Here is a 20,687-nt window from a genome sequence, read left to right on the forward strand (position 1 = left end):
ACTCTTAAACTGAAAGCAGTGTGTCCCAAGAACAGAGCAAATTCAATGATACAAAGTCATTTCCCGTCTTGTAACAAATTGTTCAGTGTGTTTCAGGAAACATAATAGGTTTTGTCTGCATTTTAACTTTTACTAAGAACATTCAGTAGTATTTTTTTCCATATTAAAATAGTCAAAACCCTCTGGCGTTGATAGCCATCATCGCTCTTTCTCCTGATAGGAAAAAAAAAAAAGCTAGAAATGAACTTGTATACGTCTCAGGGAACTAAAATGGAGGACAGTCTCCTAGCTGAGATCCTACGAGGAAGCATCCCACAGGGACACAGAACTGCCTGCAAAATTTTATGTTTCTAGGAATGTATCTGACATGCAAGGACTATGCTTGAGGGGAAGCAGGGTGGGGCTTTTCTCAGCTAGCCTTTCTGGAGCATGCCTGAACGTGTTCCCACTGCTTGGTGAAAGAAAGCTGACTCCCTTCCGTACACCTGGGGTTACAACCTTTACCGGGCTAGGGCAATGTGCATGGAATCTTATGTAAGAAGTGGGAAATGGTAAGATCTGGAGAGGACAGGAACCCCACAAGGAGAGCAACAGAACCATAAATTTGAACACAGGGGTCTTCCCAGATACTTATATTCCAACCAAGTATCATGTATGGAGATAACCTAGAACCCCTGCACAGATGTAGCCCATGGCAGTTTAGTGTCCAAGTGGGTTACACAGTGATGGGAAGAAGGATTGTCTCTGACATGAACTGATTGGCCTGCTCTTTGATCACCTCCCCCTGAGGGGGGAGCAGCCTTACCAGGCCACAGAAGGTGACGATGCAGCCACTCCTGATGAGATATGATAGACTAAGATCAGAAGGAAGGAAAGGAGGACCTCCCCTATCAGTGGACTTGGGGAGGGGCATGTGTGAAGAAGGGGGTGGGAGGATGGGAGAGTGGGATCGGGAGGGGAGGAGGGAGGGCCTTATGGGGGGATACAAAGTGAATAAAGTGTAATTAATAAAAATAAAAAAATAAAATTATATTTAAAAAAGAATAGAAATGTGAACACAGCAATCACTATGGAATTTCTTAGTCTTATAAGTAGTACTGAATTCTTGGGGTCTTGGGTAACAGTAGGTGAAAAGGGCCATTTTCTGACTTATTCAATAAACTCTTTGGGGACTCTTAGACCTGGTTCTTTCCTTGAGTCTCAGCGGGGTCAGGATGGGTTAAAAAGTGAAAGACTTGAGTTTGCAGTCTGGAAAAAGATACTGACACAAGGTTGAGTTCCTACAAAGATGAGGCTCCATAGAAGAGCCGAGAATGTGGCCGGGAGGTATGCCCCTAAAGCAGAGACACTGAAATGAAACAGGCAGGGGGTTTAGCTAGCTCCCTTGACTATGCCTGGATATTATCTGCTCTCCATAACAGGACTGCAAATGTCCTGTGATTTATGCAGAGAGAAGAAGGGAAAATGAAGATTAATAAAAATGTTAGAATGAGAGACTATTCTGCCAGATCAGAAAAGAAACACAAACCTCCTTGTTCAGATGAAAAGAACTGAGGTTTGGGGGAAAGGTTCTGCAAGTCAGAAAAACTCCAGGTGTCTCTGCTCTGAGCACACATTCAGTCTAGGCTTTATTCACATAAAGGAATCTACTCATAAGTCAACAGGACTCTAGAAGAGACCTTTTATTTATTTTCCTGCCTCATTTTTACTTACCACCCCCCCCATTAAATTCACAAACTGTCATTTTTGTTCATTAAAAAGTTTCTTAACATTCTTCTTCGTTTTCTGTTTTTAACTAGCCAGTTATGTTTTTTGTTTTTTTACACTTACTTGTTTTATTTTTTAATTTTTATTTATATATGCTTAATTATTATAATTTATTCACGTTGTATCCCCGATGCAGCACCCTCCCTCATCCCCTCCTAGTCCCACCCACTCTCCCTCTTCTCCCCCTATGCCCTTTCCCTAGTTCCCTGATAGGGGAGGATGTCCTTCCCCTTCTATCTGACCCTAGTCTATCAGGTCTCATCCGAACTGTCTACTTCAGCTTCCTCTGTGGCTTGGCATGGCTGCACCCCCCAAGGGGAGGTGATCAAAGAGCTAAGTTAATGTCAGAGATAGTCCCTGTGCCCCTTACTAGGGAACCCACTTAGAAGTTGAACAGTTTATGTGCTTCTTTTGAACATAGAGTCTAGGTCTTTTCCATGCAAGGTCCTTAGTTGGAGTATCGGTCTCTGCAGGGCCTCCTGGGCCCAGGTATTTTTAGCCAGTTATTTTGAATGATACATTCTTCATTGTGTTTAATGCTTTTTGAAATTTGAAAGAGATTTTGGCATATGGCCAGCCAAGCTGAACAATCAGATAGAGGAGATTTTTGAATGCAGACAGAAGAGGAACAGAGGGGTTGATCATGGAAGAACTTCAATAGAGTACCTGACATTGGACAAGGAGGGAGACACACTAGTCAGGAAAGACCTTGCAGTGTTGGTAACTGGTGAACTAAATCTCATAGACTGGAGAGGGAACTGTTAGAACACAGTTTTTCTTTTTTCTTTCTGGGAAGGCATATGTCTGGTCATTTGATGAGAAGATAGAAAGTGAATATGAACTTGGGTCTTTAGAGTATTCATTGAGAAAGGAAATAAGGTGTCCAAAACCAAAAAGTCATAGTCTTTAGCAGCAACTGACAAATCCAGCTGCATCTAGAGAGTCATACTTTGCTCATGGGTGTGGCTGAGATCCACCTAGAGACCAGTAACCCAAGAGTTGGCAAGTGGTCAGGTGGAGGTGAGGAAAGACGGAAGATATCATGTGATCAGAAACCGCTGATCAGTTAAGTGCCACACAGAAGACTGCATGGGTGTCGGGGACTTGCAGTCATGAGAAAAGCAAAAGCGTGGTGCTGATGTTTTCCTTTTCTTTAGACAGACACAGAATGTTATCCCTGAATTCCACAGCTGAGCTAAAAGGTGCAGGCTTTGGCACCCAAAGACAAGAAAATGAGCTACCTTGTAAGTTTCATCAGAGGTCATTGACTAACTATGTTGTAAAAATTTTCAACAATAGATCTTGGAGTTTGGTTCTCTAAGACACTGTCTATCCCTAATAAACTACATCTCCCTATGTCCCAACTTCTTCCTCTCCCCATTGATCCCCATTGATCTCTGCACTCACTCAAAAGAGTCCAAGGAACATTTCTACCTTCTGTGTCTAAGGCAATGTCTTTCCTGGCTATCGAGAAGGCTAAGAGGCATTGCTGTGTAAGAGCAAGTCTCCCACATACCTGTTCTGCTCTGTCTCTCGACTCTGTGTCCACAGACTCCAGAGGATCCTCGGCTCTGAAGTTCAAGAATAGGAGCAGAAGAATCTTCAGTGACCGACAGAGGGGACAGTTGCCTGCTGATGCTGCTGTGTGAACTGGGGCAGTTGGATCCTGGTTTGCATCGAGTAACTGATGATCGGGAGGTACCTGGAAAGACAAAGTGCACACCAGTTTGAGAATGTCTGAGCAGAAGTGACTTCAATGTTCTTGGCAGTCAAGTTCATGACTGAGACAGTCTCAATGAACTCCTCTAAGAAGGAAACACACATAGGCAGGCTCCTTTTTTAACAGATAACTAGAGGTGACTATTAGAAGATGATGCTTGGGTGGAAATTTGCATTTTGTATTAAGACTGTCAACACAGCCAAACAGTTTACTTGAGAAAATCATGGCATTGTGCTACATCTGCTTTTACCCCTTTCGCTCTTTAAGTGGCACAGCTGCCAGCAACACCTTCTATCAAGGCTCACTGGATGCTTTTCTACAAGTTGGACTGCTAAAGCCCATTTTTATCCGTTGTGTTTATCCAGTGTGGTGCACAAACCTCAGCCTTCGGGGATCTGCTCCACAATATCTCATGCCTCTTCTGATTAATGTTCCATGTATCCCCAGCACAGCACGAGCTTCATGGGCCAGTGACCAGCCCATCTGTGTGAGAGCTTCAGCACAGCCCTTGACTCTCTCACCCCAAATGGCGCCTTGGGCAACGTTATGAGGTAAATGTTGGTACAGTGCTGTTGACCAGACTTCGGCCTTTATTTGAACCCCGCTCATTTTATCACTAACGTATTCCAGGATGCCATGTTCCATCCAGCCACCTGTGGTCTGCTTTGGTTTCTCATTTTCCCTAGTTTTAAATAATTTTGAATTTGAGGAGTGACAAATTGTTCCATGGAATTTCTCTCAAGTGAAATCTGACCTGTGTTTTTCACATGATAATGTTGGGGCTGTGGGATTGAGACACAATGGAAAGATGGAGTATCTTTTTGGTATCAGTCATGTATGTTACCAGTTTGTCGTTGGTGATGGTACCACATGGCTGAGATAGGATTTTCTAGGTTTCTTTATTTTTTCTTAAACAGAAAACATTTCTTTTTAATGTTTTGTTTATTTATTTTATGTGTTGAGGTGTTTTGGTTTCATGTGTGTTTGTGTACCACACAGATGCCTAGTGCCTGCATCAGCGAGAAAAGGGTATTGGAACCCATGGAACTGGAATTATAGTTGTTGTGAGCTGCTGTGTGGATACTGGGAATCGAACCCAGGTCCTCTGGAAAAACCATCAATGCTCTTAAATGTTAAATGTTAAACCATCTTCTCTTCCCCAATTTGTTAGGATTCTCACTCTCTTTTCTTGTGCTTGATTTCATAGGTAGTGACTAAGTCCTGTCACATTATGGGATAAAAGACAAAGGGTTTAAGTCACCTTGACTATTTGAAATTCTTTCACAAATAAAATTTTTCTCTTTTATTCTCTCATTTACTTAGTCAATAATTTATGATTGTACTGACTGATACATGACTCAGAATTTGAGTAATGATCAAACCTGCATTGTTGACTTTTTCTCAAACTGCTCAAGACGAGCTTCCAAGTCTTATTGACATAACCTCATTACATTGCCTATTTTTCTTTATTATTATTTACAATTTATTTGCTTTGTATCCTAGTTGTAGACTCCTCTGTCATCTCCTCCCAGTCCTACCTTCCCTCCATCTTTCTCCCTTCTCCCTTTCCTATAGTCCACTGATAGGGGAAGTCCTTCTCCCCTACTGTATGACCCTAGCCTGTCAGGTCATATCAGGACTGCCTGGATTCTCTTCCTCTGTGAGCTGGCTAGGTCAGCCCACCATGGAGAAATGATCAAGGAGCAGGCAACTGACTTCATGTCAGAGACTGTCTCTTTTTTCCTTGCTAGGGAACCCATGTAGAGACTAAGCTGCATATGGGCTACATCTGGGCAGGGAGTCTAGGTCCTAGGTCCTAGGTCCTAGGTCCTTTCTATGCATCATCTTTGGTTGATGCATCAATCTCTGCAGGACAGAACAGCAAGAGCTCAGGCTCTAAGGTCAACAATCAATAAATGGGACCTCATGAAACTGAAAAGCTTCTGTAAGGCAAAGGACACTATCAATAGAACAAAATGGCAGTCTAGAGATTGGGAAAATATCTTCACAAACCCTACAGCTAACAGAGGGCTAATATCCAGAATATATAAAGAACTGAAGAAATTAAACACCAACAAACCAAGTACAATTAAAAATGGTGGATGGGAGGGGCAAGATGGTGGCACCGGGAGGACTCTCATTCTGGGCAGCAGCACAGCAGGATCTGCACAGTGACCAGCAATCAGAACTCTCAGCCATAAAACACAAGTGATTGTGAGGATATCCCACGGTGGGGGACTCAATCAGCTTTAACTCACCTGGCTAAACTGCGGAAGAGATCCCGGTTCCGCCAGGTTCTTGGTTGCCAGCCCAGAGCTATACGCCAGTGTGATCTGGTCATTGTCCCAGACTGAACTGTGGGCCCACAACATCACAGACTGGATTTTCCAGTCGAGAGATAACCCCACGGTGCAGGAAACGATTAGGACCAACCTTAGGTCACCCAGACATCCCCTGGAAAAGACTCGGGTTCCAAGGGCGCCCCAGGAGCCAGCCTGGAGCCAGAGCTGGGGACCCAGGTGCCTGCACAGAGCCCTGCCTGCCTGCGTGCTTGATTCGCGGCCTCAGATAGAACTGTGGGCCCCAGGGCACCAGAGACTGCGTTTCACTTTCTGGTGCAAACCCACAGGGAGGGAAACGGCTGGCCTGATCTCAGAGCACTCAGCTGATACCACCACCCCGAAAAGGTCTCGGGGAAATTACCCAGTTTAGGCAGACGCCCAGGCTCCCAAAGGCCAGAAAGGCAGAGCCATGGGCGGGCGTCTGTGCCTGTGGGTTCTACTCGCCACCCCAGACAGAACGGTGGTCCCCAAAGCAAAGACTGGGTGTCCCTGTCAGGAGGAAACCCCACAGCAGGGGGGAATCATCAGGTCTAACACTCAGGATACCCAGCACTAAAAGACTTTCTTGATTCACACAGACTCTAGGCTCTAGCTTTCTAATGTAGGCAGGAGCACTGTGCTCAGCCGCCATTATTAAGTACCCCTAGGGCACTGGGGCACACAGCTGCATCCTCAGACCTACAAAAGCCAGAGAGCCATTACAGCAGCCCTCAGATACTGTGCCAAGGATCAACCAGTTATCCCTAGCTAGACTGACAAAACTGTGGGAATCCCTGGTCCTTCAAGAGGGCTGCACCCACAGTATCCGGACCAGAGCAGTGCCTGCAGCTGACATCCCAGACAGGGACACACAGCTTCTGGTCCAGACTCAGGCACCCAGCCTCCACACCAGAGTGGAGCCCTCAGTTACCAGCCTCCAGACCAGAGCGGCGCCCCCAGGTGCCAACTCAACCTAGGTGCACATTCTCCAGGCCCAGAGCGGAGCACTCAGCCTCTGGCCCAGACTTGCTGGGTGCTCCTCTCACTTTTCCAGACAGAACTGTGTGCCCCAGGATAACAGACTGAGTTTCCCTGTTGGGAGAAAACCCCACAGCTAGGGAATCAGCAGGTTCTTCAAGAGGACTGTACCTGGAAAACTGTAACAACAGCAGCAGCTCACTAAATTTATAACGAGAAACCCAGCAGTGGGGCAGCTGTCTTGGGAACTTCTATGGGTAAGAGGAGAGCCCCCCCTGCCCAACAAAGAACACAGCTACTACTCAGGGCTATACACCTGAGGTGAGCAGTGGCAATTCCTGAGAAACACTGGCAATACAGTGACCATAACCAAAAAGCAGAGGAGGACTCCTTCAGGAAAAATCATCTTCCAGGCAAGGGGATTCTCCCTTCTTCAGGAAGCACAGAAACTAACAGCCAATACCTAAAACAGCCCAATGGGTAGAGGTCAGTGTAAAAGCTCAACCAACAAAGGACAGAGCAACATGGCATCTCCAGAACCCAGCCATCCAGGGGCGAACAGCCCTGGACAACGCAGCATAATAGAAAATCAAGAAGATGACCTTACATCTATGCTGATGAAGAGGATAATAGAGGAAACAAATAAAATACGTAAAGAATTAGAGGAAGATAAAACCAAACAGATCATGGTTATCCGTAAAGAAATGGAGGAGTTAAAGAGAAGCAGATTATGGCCATCCGTGAAGAAATATGGGAAGATGCAGCCAAACAGTTTGTGGCCTTCAGAAAAGAAATAATTAAATCACTGAAAGAAATAAAAGAAACAGAGTTGAAGGAACTAAAAGAAAAAGAGGAAAATACAATCAGACAGGTGAAGGAAGTAAACAAAACCACTCAAGACCTGAAGATAGAACTGGAAAAATTCAAGAAAACACAGATGGAGGAAATAATGGAGAGGAAGAATTTAGGGAAGAAAATGGGAACTACAGAGGTAAGCATAACCAACAGACTACAAGAGATGGAAGAAAGAATCTCAAGTGTAGAAGATACAATGGAAGAAATCGATGTATCTGTCAAAGAAAATGTTAAATCCGAAAAATTCCTGACACAGACCGTCCAAGAAATCCAAGACAATATGAAAAGACAAAACCTAAAAATAATAGGTATAGAGGAAAAAGAAGACTCCCTTCTCCAAGGCCCAGAAAATATTTTCAACAAAATCATTGAAGAAAATTCCCCCAAGTTAAAGGAGTGGCCAATTAGAATACATGAGGCCTACAGAACACCCAACAAATTTGACAAGAAAAGAAAATCCTCCCACCACATAATAATCAAAACAGTAAGTATACAGAACAAAGAAAAAATACTAAAAGCTGCAAGGGAAAAAGGCCAAGTAACATATAATGGCAAACCCATTAGCATCACACCTGACTTTAAACAGAGACTATGCAAGCTAGGAGGGCCTGGACGGATATCATGCAGACCCGAAGAGAACACAGATGTCAGCCCAGGCTACTATACCCTGCAAAACTCTCAGTCCTCATAGACGGAGAAAACAAGATATTCAATGACAAAAACAAATTTCAACAATACCTGCACACAAATCCAGCATTACAGAAGACACTGGAAGGGAAAATACAACCCAAGAAAATTAGCTTCTGTCAAGAAAACACAGGAAATAATTAACCTTACTACTGTAAAACAAAAAGCAACCAAGAACACAACCTTATGACCACAGCCAACATCAAAATCAAAGGATCTAACAGCCACTGGTCATTAATCTCTCTCAACATCAATGGACTCAACTCTCCAGTAAAAAGACACAGATTAACAGACTGGATATGTAAACAAAACCCAGCAATCTGTTGCATACAAGAAATACACCTAAGGCACAAAGATAGACATTACCTGAGGGTAAAAGGTTGGAAGTCGACGTTCCAAGCAAATGGACCCAAGAAACAAGCTGGCGTAGCCATTCTAATATCTGATAAAATAGGCTTTCAACCAAAATTAATAAAAAGACATGGGGAAGGACACTTCATACTCATCAAGGGAAAATTCCACCAGGAAGACATCACAATCCTGAACATTTATGCCCCAAATACAAGAGCACCCACATTTGTTAAAGAAACATTGATAAAATTTAAACTACATATAGATCCCCACACATTAATAGTGGGAGACTTCAACACCTCACTCTCAACAAAGGACAGGTCAACAAAACAGAAATTAAACAAAGAAACAATATCTCTGACAGAGGTCATGAATCAAATGAACCTCATAGACATTTACAGAACTTTACACCCAAACACAAAAGAATTTACCTTCTTCTCAGCACCTCATGGAACCTTCTCCAAAATAGACCATATAGTGGGTCACAAAGCAAGCCTCAACAGATACAAGAAGATTGAAATGATCCCTTGTATCTTATCTGATCACCATGGAATAAAGCTGGACCTCAACAATAACAGAAATAGCAAAAAGCCTACACACACATGGAAACTGAACAACTTGTTACTAAATGACAGCTGGGTCAGGGAAGAAATAAAGAAAGAACTTAAAGTCTTCCTAGAACTCAATGAAAATGAAGACACAACATACCCAAACTTGTGGGACACAATGAAAGCAGTGCTAAGAGGAAAGTTCATAGCACTAAGTACCTTCAAGAAGAAATTTGAGACAGCTCATTCAAGCACCTTAATGGCTCACTTAAAAACCCTAGAAAAAGAAGAAGCAGACACACCAAGAAGGAGTAGACAGCTGGAAATAATCAAACTTAGGGCTGAAATCAATCAATTAGAAACAAATAAAACAATTCAAAGAATCAATGAAACCAAGAGCTGGTTCTTTGAGAAAATCAACAAGATCGACAAACCCTTAGCCAAGCTAACTAAAAGGCAGAGAGACACCACCGAAATCAACAAAATCAGAAATGAAAAGGGGGACATAACTACAGACACTGAGGAAATCCAAACAATCATTAGGACTTTCTTCAAAAGTCTATATGCCACAAAATTTAAAAAATCTAAATGAAATGGACAATTTTCTTGATCGATTTGACTTACCAAAGCTGAATCAGGACCAGTAAATCAATTAAATAGTCCTATATCCCCCAAAGAAATAGAAGCTGTCATCAAAAGTCTCCCAACCAAAAAAAGCCCAGGAACAGATGGCTTCAGTGCAGAATTCTACCACACCTTCAAAGAAGAGCTAACTCCAATTCTCTTCAAACTATTCCACAAAATCGAAACAGAGGAACATTACCAAACTCATACTATGAAGCCACAGTCATCTTGGTACCTAAACCTCACAAAGACTCAACAAAGAAAGAGAATTTCAGGCCAATCTCCATTATGAACATTGATGCAAAAATACTTAATAAGATACTTGCAAACCGAATCCAAGAACACATCAAAGATATTATCCACTATGACCAAGTAGGCTTCATCCCAGGTATGCAGGGGTGGTTCAATATACGGAAATCCATCAATGTGATTCACCATATTAACAAATTGAAAGAAAAAAAAAACACATGATAATCTCCCTAGATGCTGAAAAAGCATTTGACAAAATCCAACATCCATTCATGTTTAAAGTATTGGAGAGATCAGGGATACAAGGCACATATCTAAACATAGTAAAGGCAATATACAGCAAGCCTATAGCCAACATCAAACTGAACGAAGAGAAACTTAAAGCAATCCCACTGAAATCAGGGACAAGACAAGGCTGCCCACTCTCTCCATATCTCTTCAACATAGTGCTGGAAGTCCTTTCTAGAGCAGTAAGACAGTTGATGGAGATCAAGGGGATACAGATTGGAAAGGAAGGAATCAAATTATCACTATTTGCAGATGATATGATAGTATACATGAGTGACCCCAAAACCTCTACCAGGGAACTCCTACAGCTGATAAACACCTTCAGCAAAGTGGCCGGATACAAAAGTAACTAAAAAAAAAAAAAAAATCAGTAGCACTCCTGTATACAAAAGACAAAAGGGCTGAGAAAGAAATTAGAGAAACAACACCCTTCACAATAGCCACAAATGGCATAAAGTACCTTGGTGTAACCCTAACCAAGGAAGTCAAAGACTTGTATGAAAAAAATTTCAAGAAGAAAGAATTAGAAGAAGATATGAGAAGATGGAAAGATCTCCCATGCTCATGGCTTGGCAGGATTAACATAGTAAAAATGGCCATCTTACCAAAAGCAATCTACAGATTTAATGCAATTCCCATCAAATTGCCAACCCAATTCTTTACAGACCTGGAAAGAAAAATTCTCAACTTTGTATGGAATAACAAGAAACCCAGAATTGCTAAAACAATCCTCTACAATAAAAGATCTTCTGGAGGTATCTCCATCCCTGATCTCAAGCTGTACTATAGAGCAACAATTATAAAAACTGCAAGGTACTGGCATGGAAACAGAATGGTGGATCAATGGAACTGAACAGAAGACCCAGAAATAAACCCACACACTTATGGACACCTGAATTTTGACAAAGTTGCCAAAACCATACAATGGAAAAAAGATAGCATCTTCAACAAATGGTGCTGGTCCAACTGGATGTCTACATGTAGAAAAATGAAAATAGATCCATATTTATCACCCTGCACAAAACTGAAGTCCAAGTGAATCAAAGACCTCAACATCAAACCAGACACATTAAATTGGCTGGAAAAAAAGTGGGGAATACCCTAGAACTCATTGGTACAGGAGAAAACTTCCTGAACAGAACACCAACAGCACAGGCTCTAAGAGCAACAATCAATAAATGGGACCTCATGAAACTGAAAAGCTTCTTTAAAGTAAAGGACAGTGTCATCAAAACAAAGCGACTGCCTACAGATTGGAAAAGAATCTTCACCAACCCTTTATCTGACAGAGGACTCATATCCAGTATATATAAAGAACTAAGGAAGCTGAAAAGCAGCAAACCAAGTAATCTACTTAAAAAAATGGGGAACAGAGCTAAACAGAGAATTCTCTGTATAGGAATATCGAATGGCAGAGAAGCACCTAAAGAAATGCTCAACCTCATTAACCATTAGGGAAATGCAAATCAAAACAACCCTGAGGTTTTACCTTACACCCATCAGAATGGCCAAGATCAAAAACTCAAGTGACAACACATGCTGGAGAGGTTGTGGAGAAAGGGGAACCCTTCTCCACTGCTGGTGGGAATGTAAACTTGTACAACCACTCTGGAAATCAATCTGGCGCTTTCTCAGACAACTAGGAATAGTGCTTCCTCAAGATCCAGCCATACCACTCCTAGGCATATACCCAAAAGAGGCTCAAGTACACAAAAAGGACATTTGCTTAACCATGTTTGCAGCAGCTTTATTTGTAATAGCCAGAAGCTGGAAACACCCAGATGCCCCTCAACTGAAGAATTGATGCAGAAACTGTGGTACATCTATACAATGGAGTATTGCTCAGCAATGAAAAATAAGGAAATCATGAAATTTGCAGGTAAATGTTGGGACCTGGAAAGGATCATCCTGAGTGAGTTGTCCCAGAAGCAAAAAGACACACACGGTATATACTCACTCATATAAACATACAACATAGAATAAACCCACTAAAATCTGTGCATCTAAACAAACTAAACAAAAGAGAGGACCCTAACTAAAATGTTCAATCCCCATTCTGAAAGGCAAAGAGGATGGACATCAGAAGAAAAAGAAAACATGAAACAACCTAGGAACCTGCCACAGAGGGCCTCTGAAAGCCTCTGCCGTGCAGACTGTCAAAGCAGATGCTGAGCCTAATGGCCAACTGACGGGCAGAGTGAATGGAATTTTATATAAGTAGTGGGAAATAGTAAGAGCTGGAGAGGACAGGAACTTCACAAGGAGAGCAACAGAACAAGAAAATTTGAGCACAGGGAACTTCCCAGAGACTCATACTCCAACCAAGGACTATTCATGGAGATAACCTAGAACCCTGACAATACAGCCACTTCTGATGAGAACTGATAGACTAAGATTAGAAAGAAGGATAGGAAGACCTCCCCTATCAGTGGACTTGGGGAGGGGCATGCATGCAGAAAGGGTGGGGGAGGGTGGGACCAGGAGGGGAGGAGGGAGGGGCTTATGGGGGGATACAAAATGAATAAAGTGTAATTAATAAAATTTAAAAAAAAATTTAAAAGAATGGTGTGCAGAGAATTCTCAACAGAGGAATATCGAATGGTGGAAAAACACTTGAAATGTTCAATGCCCTTAGTCATCAGGGAAATGCAAATCAAAATGACTCTGAGATTCCACTTCACACCCATCAGATCAAAAATTCAAGTGACAACACATGCTGGAGAGGATGTAGAGAAAGGGAAACATTCCTCCATTGCTGGTGGGAATGTCAAATTGTAAAATCACTTTGGAAATCAATCTGGTGCTTTCTCAGAAAACTGGGAACAAGACCTAGCCATACTGCTCCTGGGCATATACCCGAAAGATGCTCAAACATACAACAAGAACATTTGCTCAACTATGTTCAGAGCAGCTTTATTCATAATAGCCAGAATCTGGAAACAACCTAGATGTCCCTCAACCGAAGAATGCATACAGAAATTGTGGCACATTTACATTGCTTATTTTTAAGTTTTTTACCTCTGAGTACTACAGGATTCTCTCTCTGAGCTTGCCTTTTATTTTTATGCCCCTCTTTTAGAATGGATCCTTATTTATTTAAAGAATGGTGTTTAGCAACCAGTGTCTTAGTGTGAATGAGTTCATTGTTATTGGGGTTCCTCTGACTCTGAGTACTCACTTGTCAGAGCTAGAAAATATGTATACATATGTCAAGTTAAAAACATGTGTATGCATATGTATATGTGTTCCTAGTCTTCCATGTATACATACCCTGAAGTTTATATGATTTTTTAAAAATCTGGGTAAGATGTTCTATTCCCAGTGTGACCGTAAACAGCACTTGCTTATGGTCTACCAAGGATCTACCAAGTTGATACAGAGTATGAGAATCAACTTAGACACATACATACCAAGGTAGGTATGCAGCTCTCTTCACTCTTTGGACCTTTGTATTTGCTCTTCATGGAAAGGCACGAGTGCCCTTATTACCAGTGAGGAGCAGAACATCATTATCTTTGTGCTGCGGCAACCTTGTCTTGATGTGGTTGTTCTAACATGGTAGAAAATGTCTAACGAAAACTGGAATCTTGAACCATCTATCAGTGACATCCTTGTTTAATTTGGCTTTGGATTTATCATGGCCTATATTAGGTTGATAACCATGCAAACAGTCAGACTCACAGCTGGGGAGTAGTGGTATCAAGGAAAAGGGAAGCTTGCATTCTTCAGCTCTCAAGAGCTAACAAGAACTAATGACAAGTGTGTAAGTACACCCTTAACTCAGTGTTCATTCTGTCATCCAGTGAGATCCACCCATTTTATCATATTTTTATTATATTTATCATATTTTCTTTCCCTCCTTTTTTCTTAAGCCTGGAAGAATGAATAGAGATATCGAAAGATTCAGTCAGCTGCATCGTCCATTACTAAGTGTCTCAAGTTGACCTGACTAAAGTGCATTCTTTAACAATGAATTCAGAATGTAGAGACACTCAAGAATCCACAAAAGTGTCAGTCACACACTGGTGCCTCTACTTAAAACAATACCACGTGTTAAGAATATCTGGGGTCTTATTTTCATATCCAAAATGTTCCCTGAACATTGCACAGAGATGTTTCTAATTGGACAGTGTCAGTTCAGGGTCAAGAGACTGAGATTCACATATTCTCAATGATGGAAGTGTTTCTAAAAAGGGTTGATTCACAGATACTCTGAGGGTCTTTCAAAATCAAGTCTTGCTTCTATGAGGTGTGCCACTTGACCATCTTTTAGGTTAATACAAGATTTCCTTTTGTGGTTACCCAGAATTTTAGATGGGAAGGAGGAAGTCTAGAAATATTCTGGGCTGCAAGATAAGATGGGGTTGAGGCCATGACCCCTAAAGCAACTTATATATAGGCATCATAGGGAGGTGCCGAAATTTGTGTTGAGATCAAGCTCAAAGTCTGTGCATACTAAGCAAATATTCCACAACTGAGCTACACTGCAGCCTGCAAGCAATAGATTTGTAACTCACATAAGTGATTTCTCTTTCTTCATTGTTTTTATTGGAAACACTAGATTCTGGCATCTTTGGTGGATGATTCTTCTAACAAACTCTTTCAAATAATGTTTTAATGAAAGCAACTGAGATTTTCGAATACTTTTTGATGGATGGAAGAGCTGTGTGTGCTATTTTTCATGACGATGTTAAAGTCAACAAAAAAACCCTGATACAGAAATAGAATTCTAGACTTTCTGTTAGTTGGCAGTCATAATTATCTGATTTCTTTTCTCATAGAAACACATAATGGTTCAACAAAACACGAGGTGGAAAGCTGTATTTCATTAAAAGAATCATTTGTGTGCTAGCAAGTTGCTTAAGCTGCAAACTGCCTTTGGAGACAACCAAATTCAGTTCCCAGCACCCATGTTGGGCAGCTCACAACTACTTGTATGGATCTCTAGCTCCAGGTACTTCACACCCTCTGCTTATCTCTGCAGGCACCAGCACACATCAACACACACACTCCAGCACACATGCACATATAACTAAAAACAAATCTTAAAAAGTCATTTGTGTTGAGTTTCATGGACAGAAAATATTCGACTGTAGTAGGATTCCTGTCATCAGTATTGGCTGGTGTTTAAGAAAACTTTCATGAGGTTTGCCTGAGGGTTCCCTGTTCTTTGGTAAGCATTAGAGTTATTGAAAAGAGTTGTTTTGGTGGGTGGTCCACACAGTAACGATACAACTTTCCATTTTGATCTGTTGTACTTATGTATGTATTTATTTACTATTTATACTCGTGGTGCTGGTGATCCTCTGGGCACAGCAAGCCTATACTTTACCTGTGAGCCACGGTCCCAGCTCTGTGTTCTTTAAGAAATCAAAACATCCCAGCCCCAGAGCTATACATTATGCTTGTTTTGTGCTCTGGACCTCTTATAACTGGCAATTTTTATTCATCTTATTATTTTTTTCTAACATAATATTTTATTGATTATTCATTTTATAATAAATAAATATTTGTTAAAATACTTGCTGTTTATATCATTGTCTGTATTTTTGTAGATCTTACATGTTTTATATTTAAGAAATTTAAAAATGTTTTGAATATTTCTTTTTATTTCCTTTTTTATTGGTGCATTGATGTTTTGCTTACATGTATGTCTCTGTGAAGATGTTGGATCCTCTGGAGCTGGAGTTACAGACAGTTGTGAGTTGTCATGTGGGTGCTGGGAATTGAACCAGAGTCCTCTGGAAGAGCAGCCAATGCTCTTAACCTCTGTGCCATCTTTTCAGCCCATTTTTCTTTAGATTTGTTAACTATCTTATTCCAAAAGATAAGTGTCTAACTGAAAAGCTAGGTTTTCAAGATTTGTATTTGAGAGATTTGGGTAGTTACACACTAAAAAAAAAAAGAACCTTTACAAATTTTAATTAATTTTTATTTGCTTAAAATCTGTACACGGAAGAAAACCCAATAGCATGCTCCTTTATATACATCTCATGCTTTAAATGTGCTTACTTATTCTGTCTAGAATATGATGTATCCTATGCATCTACAGTTGATTTTAATACCAAAGAGATAGCTCTACAACTGATTTTTATGACATAAAAATCATTGCTTAACACCTACTGTGTGCCGGGAAGCTTCAGCTACATGATCTCCTGGTGTTTCAACAACACTGCAGGAGAGATTCCACTATCCCCACTTTACAGATGCGGACAGGAATCTCTAACAGCCCAGGCAAAAATTAGTGCGTAGTAAAAAAGCACAGTTCTCCAGCATAGTTTCCACATCAGCAAATCAGTTTTATTAACCCACTTGTATACACGAGAAACTGGCGATTTTATTGGAAAGATGACTTGAGATCTTTTCTGCCTGGGTATTTTATATCTCAGACATTGGTAAAAGAAGGCAGAGTTTGGGTAGGACGAAAGCTTAAAAGATCGGCCAACACAGGTCAGGTCTGGATTCCCACAAGCTCAGCTTGCGTCTGTGAATTGCCTGCTTGCTTTGCTTTAGGCGACACACTGTCTTTCTTTCATAGTGACCAAGCCTCTGATTCCCCTCCTGTGAAGGCTTGATTTCCTTGTAACCTAAATGAGGTTGCTCACTTACACACAGGGTTACAGGTGAAGGGACCTTCAGTTCTTACGCGCCTTACTACCGCCCTCATGCAATGTCAACATTGCCCACCAACCTCGGGAAACACATAAATCCTGGTTCTAGAAAACCTTTGCTTACAAATTCCTCCCTGGAGCTTTTCTAAAACACATTCCCTTTCAAATGGCCCTGTTGAATTTCTTGATTGGCAGATTTGATAGAACATTAATAAAGGAGCCTCATCATTCATTATTGATCCAAACCTGTTTTGAGAGAAACCTGTGGCTTTTGGACAGCTTTTGTGATGACCTGGTCATCAATGAGATTGTGACCTAATGTGGGTATAGCTGTGCCTTAGCTCTCTGCTAAATGCAGGAGAGGAAAATAAGGCACAGTGCTTGCCCTCGTTTTGTTATGGTCCAGGAGGGGAAAAGCCAATTACAGAAGCAATTTTTGTAAAGTGAGCTAAATGCCAAGTGGGTGGAAAGGCTAGTCTCCGGGAGCCAGCTCATGGTACAGCCCCTTGCCAATGTTAATGGTCCACAAATGCCTTCTCCTTTAGGACCTGGGCTTTTAAGCAAGAAGCTTATGTATCAGTTCACAAAATATTTATGCCTTTCTAATGAGCAGGAGGGAAAAAGGACAGACACGCCCGCTAGGGGAAGAGCTGATGCTGTTCACACACATCAGTCACCCGAGGAGGAAGGCCAGACCGAAGCTGGCAGAGGCAGCTGCCTAGGCAGGTCTGTGGCTTAAACCACAATAGAAATAGAACTGTTTCACAGATCTGCCACCAAGGACACCAGGAAAAGCTAAACAACCAGCATTATGCCATATTTATAAACCTACACATACCAGGTGGGTAGGCAGAATTAGCCCTTTAACCCAAAGCCACTTGACAAGTCTCCTGCTGACATACATAGAAAATCTGTCTCAGTTTCAGTTCCTGTGGCTACGATAAAATACACAGGCAAAAAGAACTTAGGCGAACGGGTTGTTTGAGCTCTGTGTCCTAGGTCACAGCCCATGGCAAGGAAGTCAAGTCAGTAGGAGCTTGGAGCAGCTGGCCACATTACACCCACAGTTGGAAGAAGGCAACACTGAATGTACACTTTCATGCTTGGCTTGGTTTCTTCACGTCATACAGTCTAGAATGCCTTGCCCATGGAATGGACCTGCCACGATTAAGATCTGTCTTTCCATACCAATCAACAATGTAATCAAGATAAACCACCACAGGCCTGTTCAGAAGACTGTCTCCAACAGTTTTAGAGTTTTGCCAAGTGACAATACTCACAAGGATCTTCCCCATCTAGTGAAATCCCATTTTCCCACCCAAAAAAATCTCAAGGCCTGATATCAACCCTCTGCGTCCAGCGTCCACTACAGATGTGTCACAACAAGTCATCCTGTCCAATTATTCCATTTTTGTCCACTTACCACATTGGCCGGCAGTCATCCGGGAACTTAATCTGACCATTCTATTTCCATGTTAAGCCCATTCAAATGGCAGTAGGGGATTATCTTGGTTATAACATTATTATTTGATGTGGGGAAACACATCTTAATTGTGGGCAGGTTCATTTCTTTTCTTCTTCTTCTTCTTCTTCTTCTTCTTATTATTATTATTATTATTATTATTATTTATTACAATTTATTCAGTTTGTATCCCAGCTGTGGCCCTCTCCCTTGTCTCTTCCCAATCCCACTATACCTCCCTCTTCTCCCCCTATGACCCTCCTCTAGTCAGGTTCATTTCTTAAGCACAGTCTAGGGACAAGGCTTAGTGGTAAGGTACTTGCCTTACACAATTGAGGGCCTGTGTTTGCATCTCTGGCACACATGGAAAGCTGGTATGGTGGTGTGTGTCTATAATCTTAGAGAATGAAGGAGGGGATATGGAGAAAGGCAGATCCCTAGAAGCTAGCTAGCCCAGCTTACTTGGTGAAGTTCTAGGCCAATCAGAACTCCAATTTTAAGCAAATGTGGAAGGCATTTGAAGACCAACACCTGAGCTTGCCTTCTGATTTACACACCTGTACTGTGCCCACATAAACCTGTACCCACATGGATAAACACACACACACACACACACACACACACACACACAATTAGTTTTGTCTAAGTCAGCTGAATTGACAGAACATATTCATAAATCTAAAGAGAAATTGCAAGGAAGGATGCAGAATGTGGTCTTAGACAAGTACATGGAACTCATCCTTAGGAAGATGACTCGGGTTCATTAGGGGATTCAACATTAGAGTTCATGAGACACATTTGGGCTGGAGAGTTGTCACATATTAACACATGACAGTAGCTGTGGGAACAGCCAGGAGTTAAACTGGGCTTGCTTTCTCTCTCTAGTCACATGTAGAAAGCCTAATCCTCCAGTACCTGAGGATGTGACTTTCTTCTGAGACAGTAAGAGATAAAATTAAAATGAGGACATAGGGGGGAGTCTCATTCCATACAACTGACGACTTTATTAAAAAGAAATGTTACAGACACATACTTGGAGGGAGAATGCCATGGGAAGAAGATGGAAGAGATATGGCTGGTGCTTCACAAATGTCCAAGAAACCACCAGAGGTTAAGCAAGAGGCTTTGAGTCATGGATCTCTGAAGAAAGTAACTGTCAAAAGCTTTACTTCCAGGTCAAGACTTCCAGCCTTCAGAACAGTAAGACAGTAGATCTTGGATGGTTAATGTACTGAGTTTGTAACACTTTGTTATGGCATTCCTAGAAAATTGATAGGTAGATGAGGCCATTTCAAGGGAAAAATTTTAGCTGATGAATGCAGATAAGTAAGGCTAAGACTCCATAGAAGCCACAGAGTAAAATGGCAGCTGTGTCGATTCATTTCATATCAGTGTGACACAAGCAAGAATTGTTTGGGAAGAGGGACTCTGAATTGTCAAAACACCTCCATGAGATTGGTAAATCTGTGAGGCATTTTAAAAATTGTTGTTGTTTTTGTTTAATAACAAAACAAAATTTAATCATTAATTTATTATTAATGATTGATGTGGGAGGGCCCAGACCACTGGGGGCAGTGTGGTTGGGAAGGTGGTACCGAGTTGTATAAGAAAGCTGGCTGAGCAAGCCACAGAGCAAACCAGTAAGCTGCATTCCCCAATGGCCTGTGCTTCAGTCCCTGCCGTGACTTCTTTCGTGATGGATTGAAGCTGTACGATGAAGCAAACCCTCCCCCCGGTTGCTTTTGTTTGTGATGTTTATCACAACAGAAACCGCATCCAAGATGGCAGCAAACTTATGAAAAAGCACCCAGAACGGTCAGAGGAGGGTAAGCACATTACAGAAGAGTATAGAAAGCAATAGAAGAGAACAAGAAAAGGTGAGTGTGTACAGACAGTCTTTGATGACATAATGGCTCTTGTCATTTTGGAAAGAGCACTGTTGGTAGAAAGGGTCACAGATGGACTGGTTAGAGATGAGAAATACAAACAGCCAGTTTAGACAGCACACAGATGCAGAGGGAACTGCTATTGCATAAAGCATATGGATTTTTTGAACATGTAGAAATTAAGTCAAGCACAGAAATCTTATATGTAAGTGGATGGAGGATGGATGTGTGTGGGTGGGTTTTGGATGCATGGATGGACACATGAACAGATGGAAAGGGCTAGGCAAGTCAGGGTAGCTTTGTTAGAAGAATTGTGATCCTCACCCACAGTGCAGAGAAC

At 41.7% G+C, this 20,687-nt stretch overlaps 1 protein-coding gene across 1 annotated transcript in view; it reads right to left on the reverse strand.

Moving 5' to 3' along the window:
- The window catches only part of Slc35f4 (solute carrier family 35 member F4), a 249,927-nt gene that overhangs the window by 31,762 nt on the left and 197,478 nt on the right, over positions 1 to 20,687 (reverse strand). Inside the window, exon 2 of the mRNA XM_060382185.1 lies at positions 3,284 to 3,469. Within this exon, the coding sequence (XP_060238168.1) occupies positions 3,284 to 3,469 (186 nt within the window). The remainder of the gene's footprint in view (positions 1 to 3,283; positions 3,470 to 20,687) is intronic.

The sequence above is a fragment of the Meriones unguiculatus genome, chromosome 4, assembly GCF_030254825.1.
Source record: "Meriones unguiculatus strain TT.TT164.6M chromosome 4, Bangor_MerUng_6.1, whole genome shotgun sequence".
NCBI classification, from domain to species: Eukaryota; Metazoa; Chordata; class Mammalia; order Rodentia; family Muridae; genus Meriones; species Meriones unguiculatus.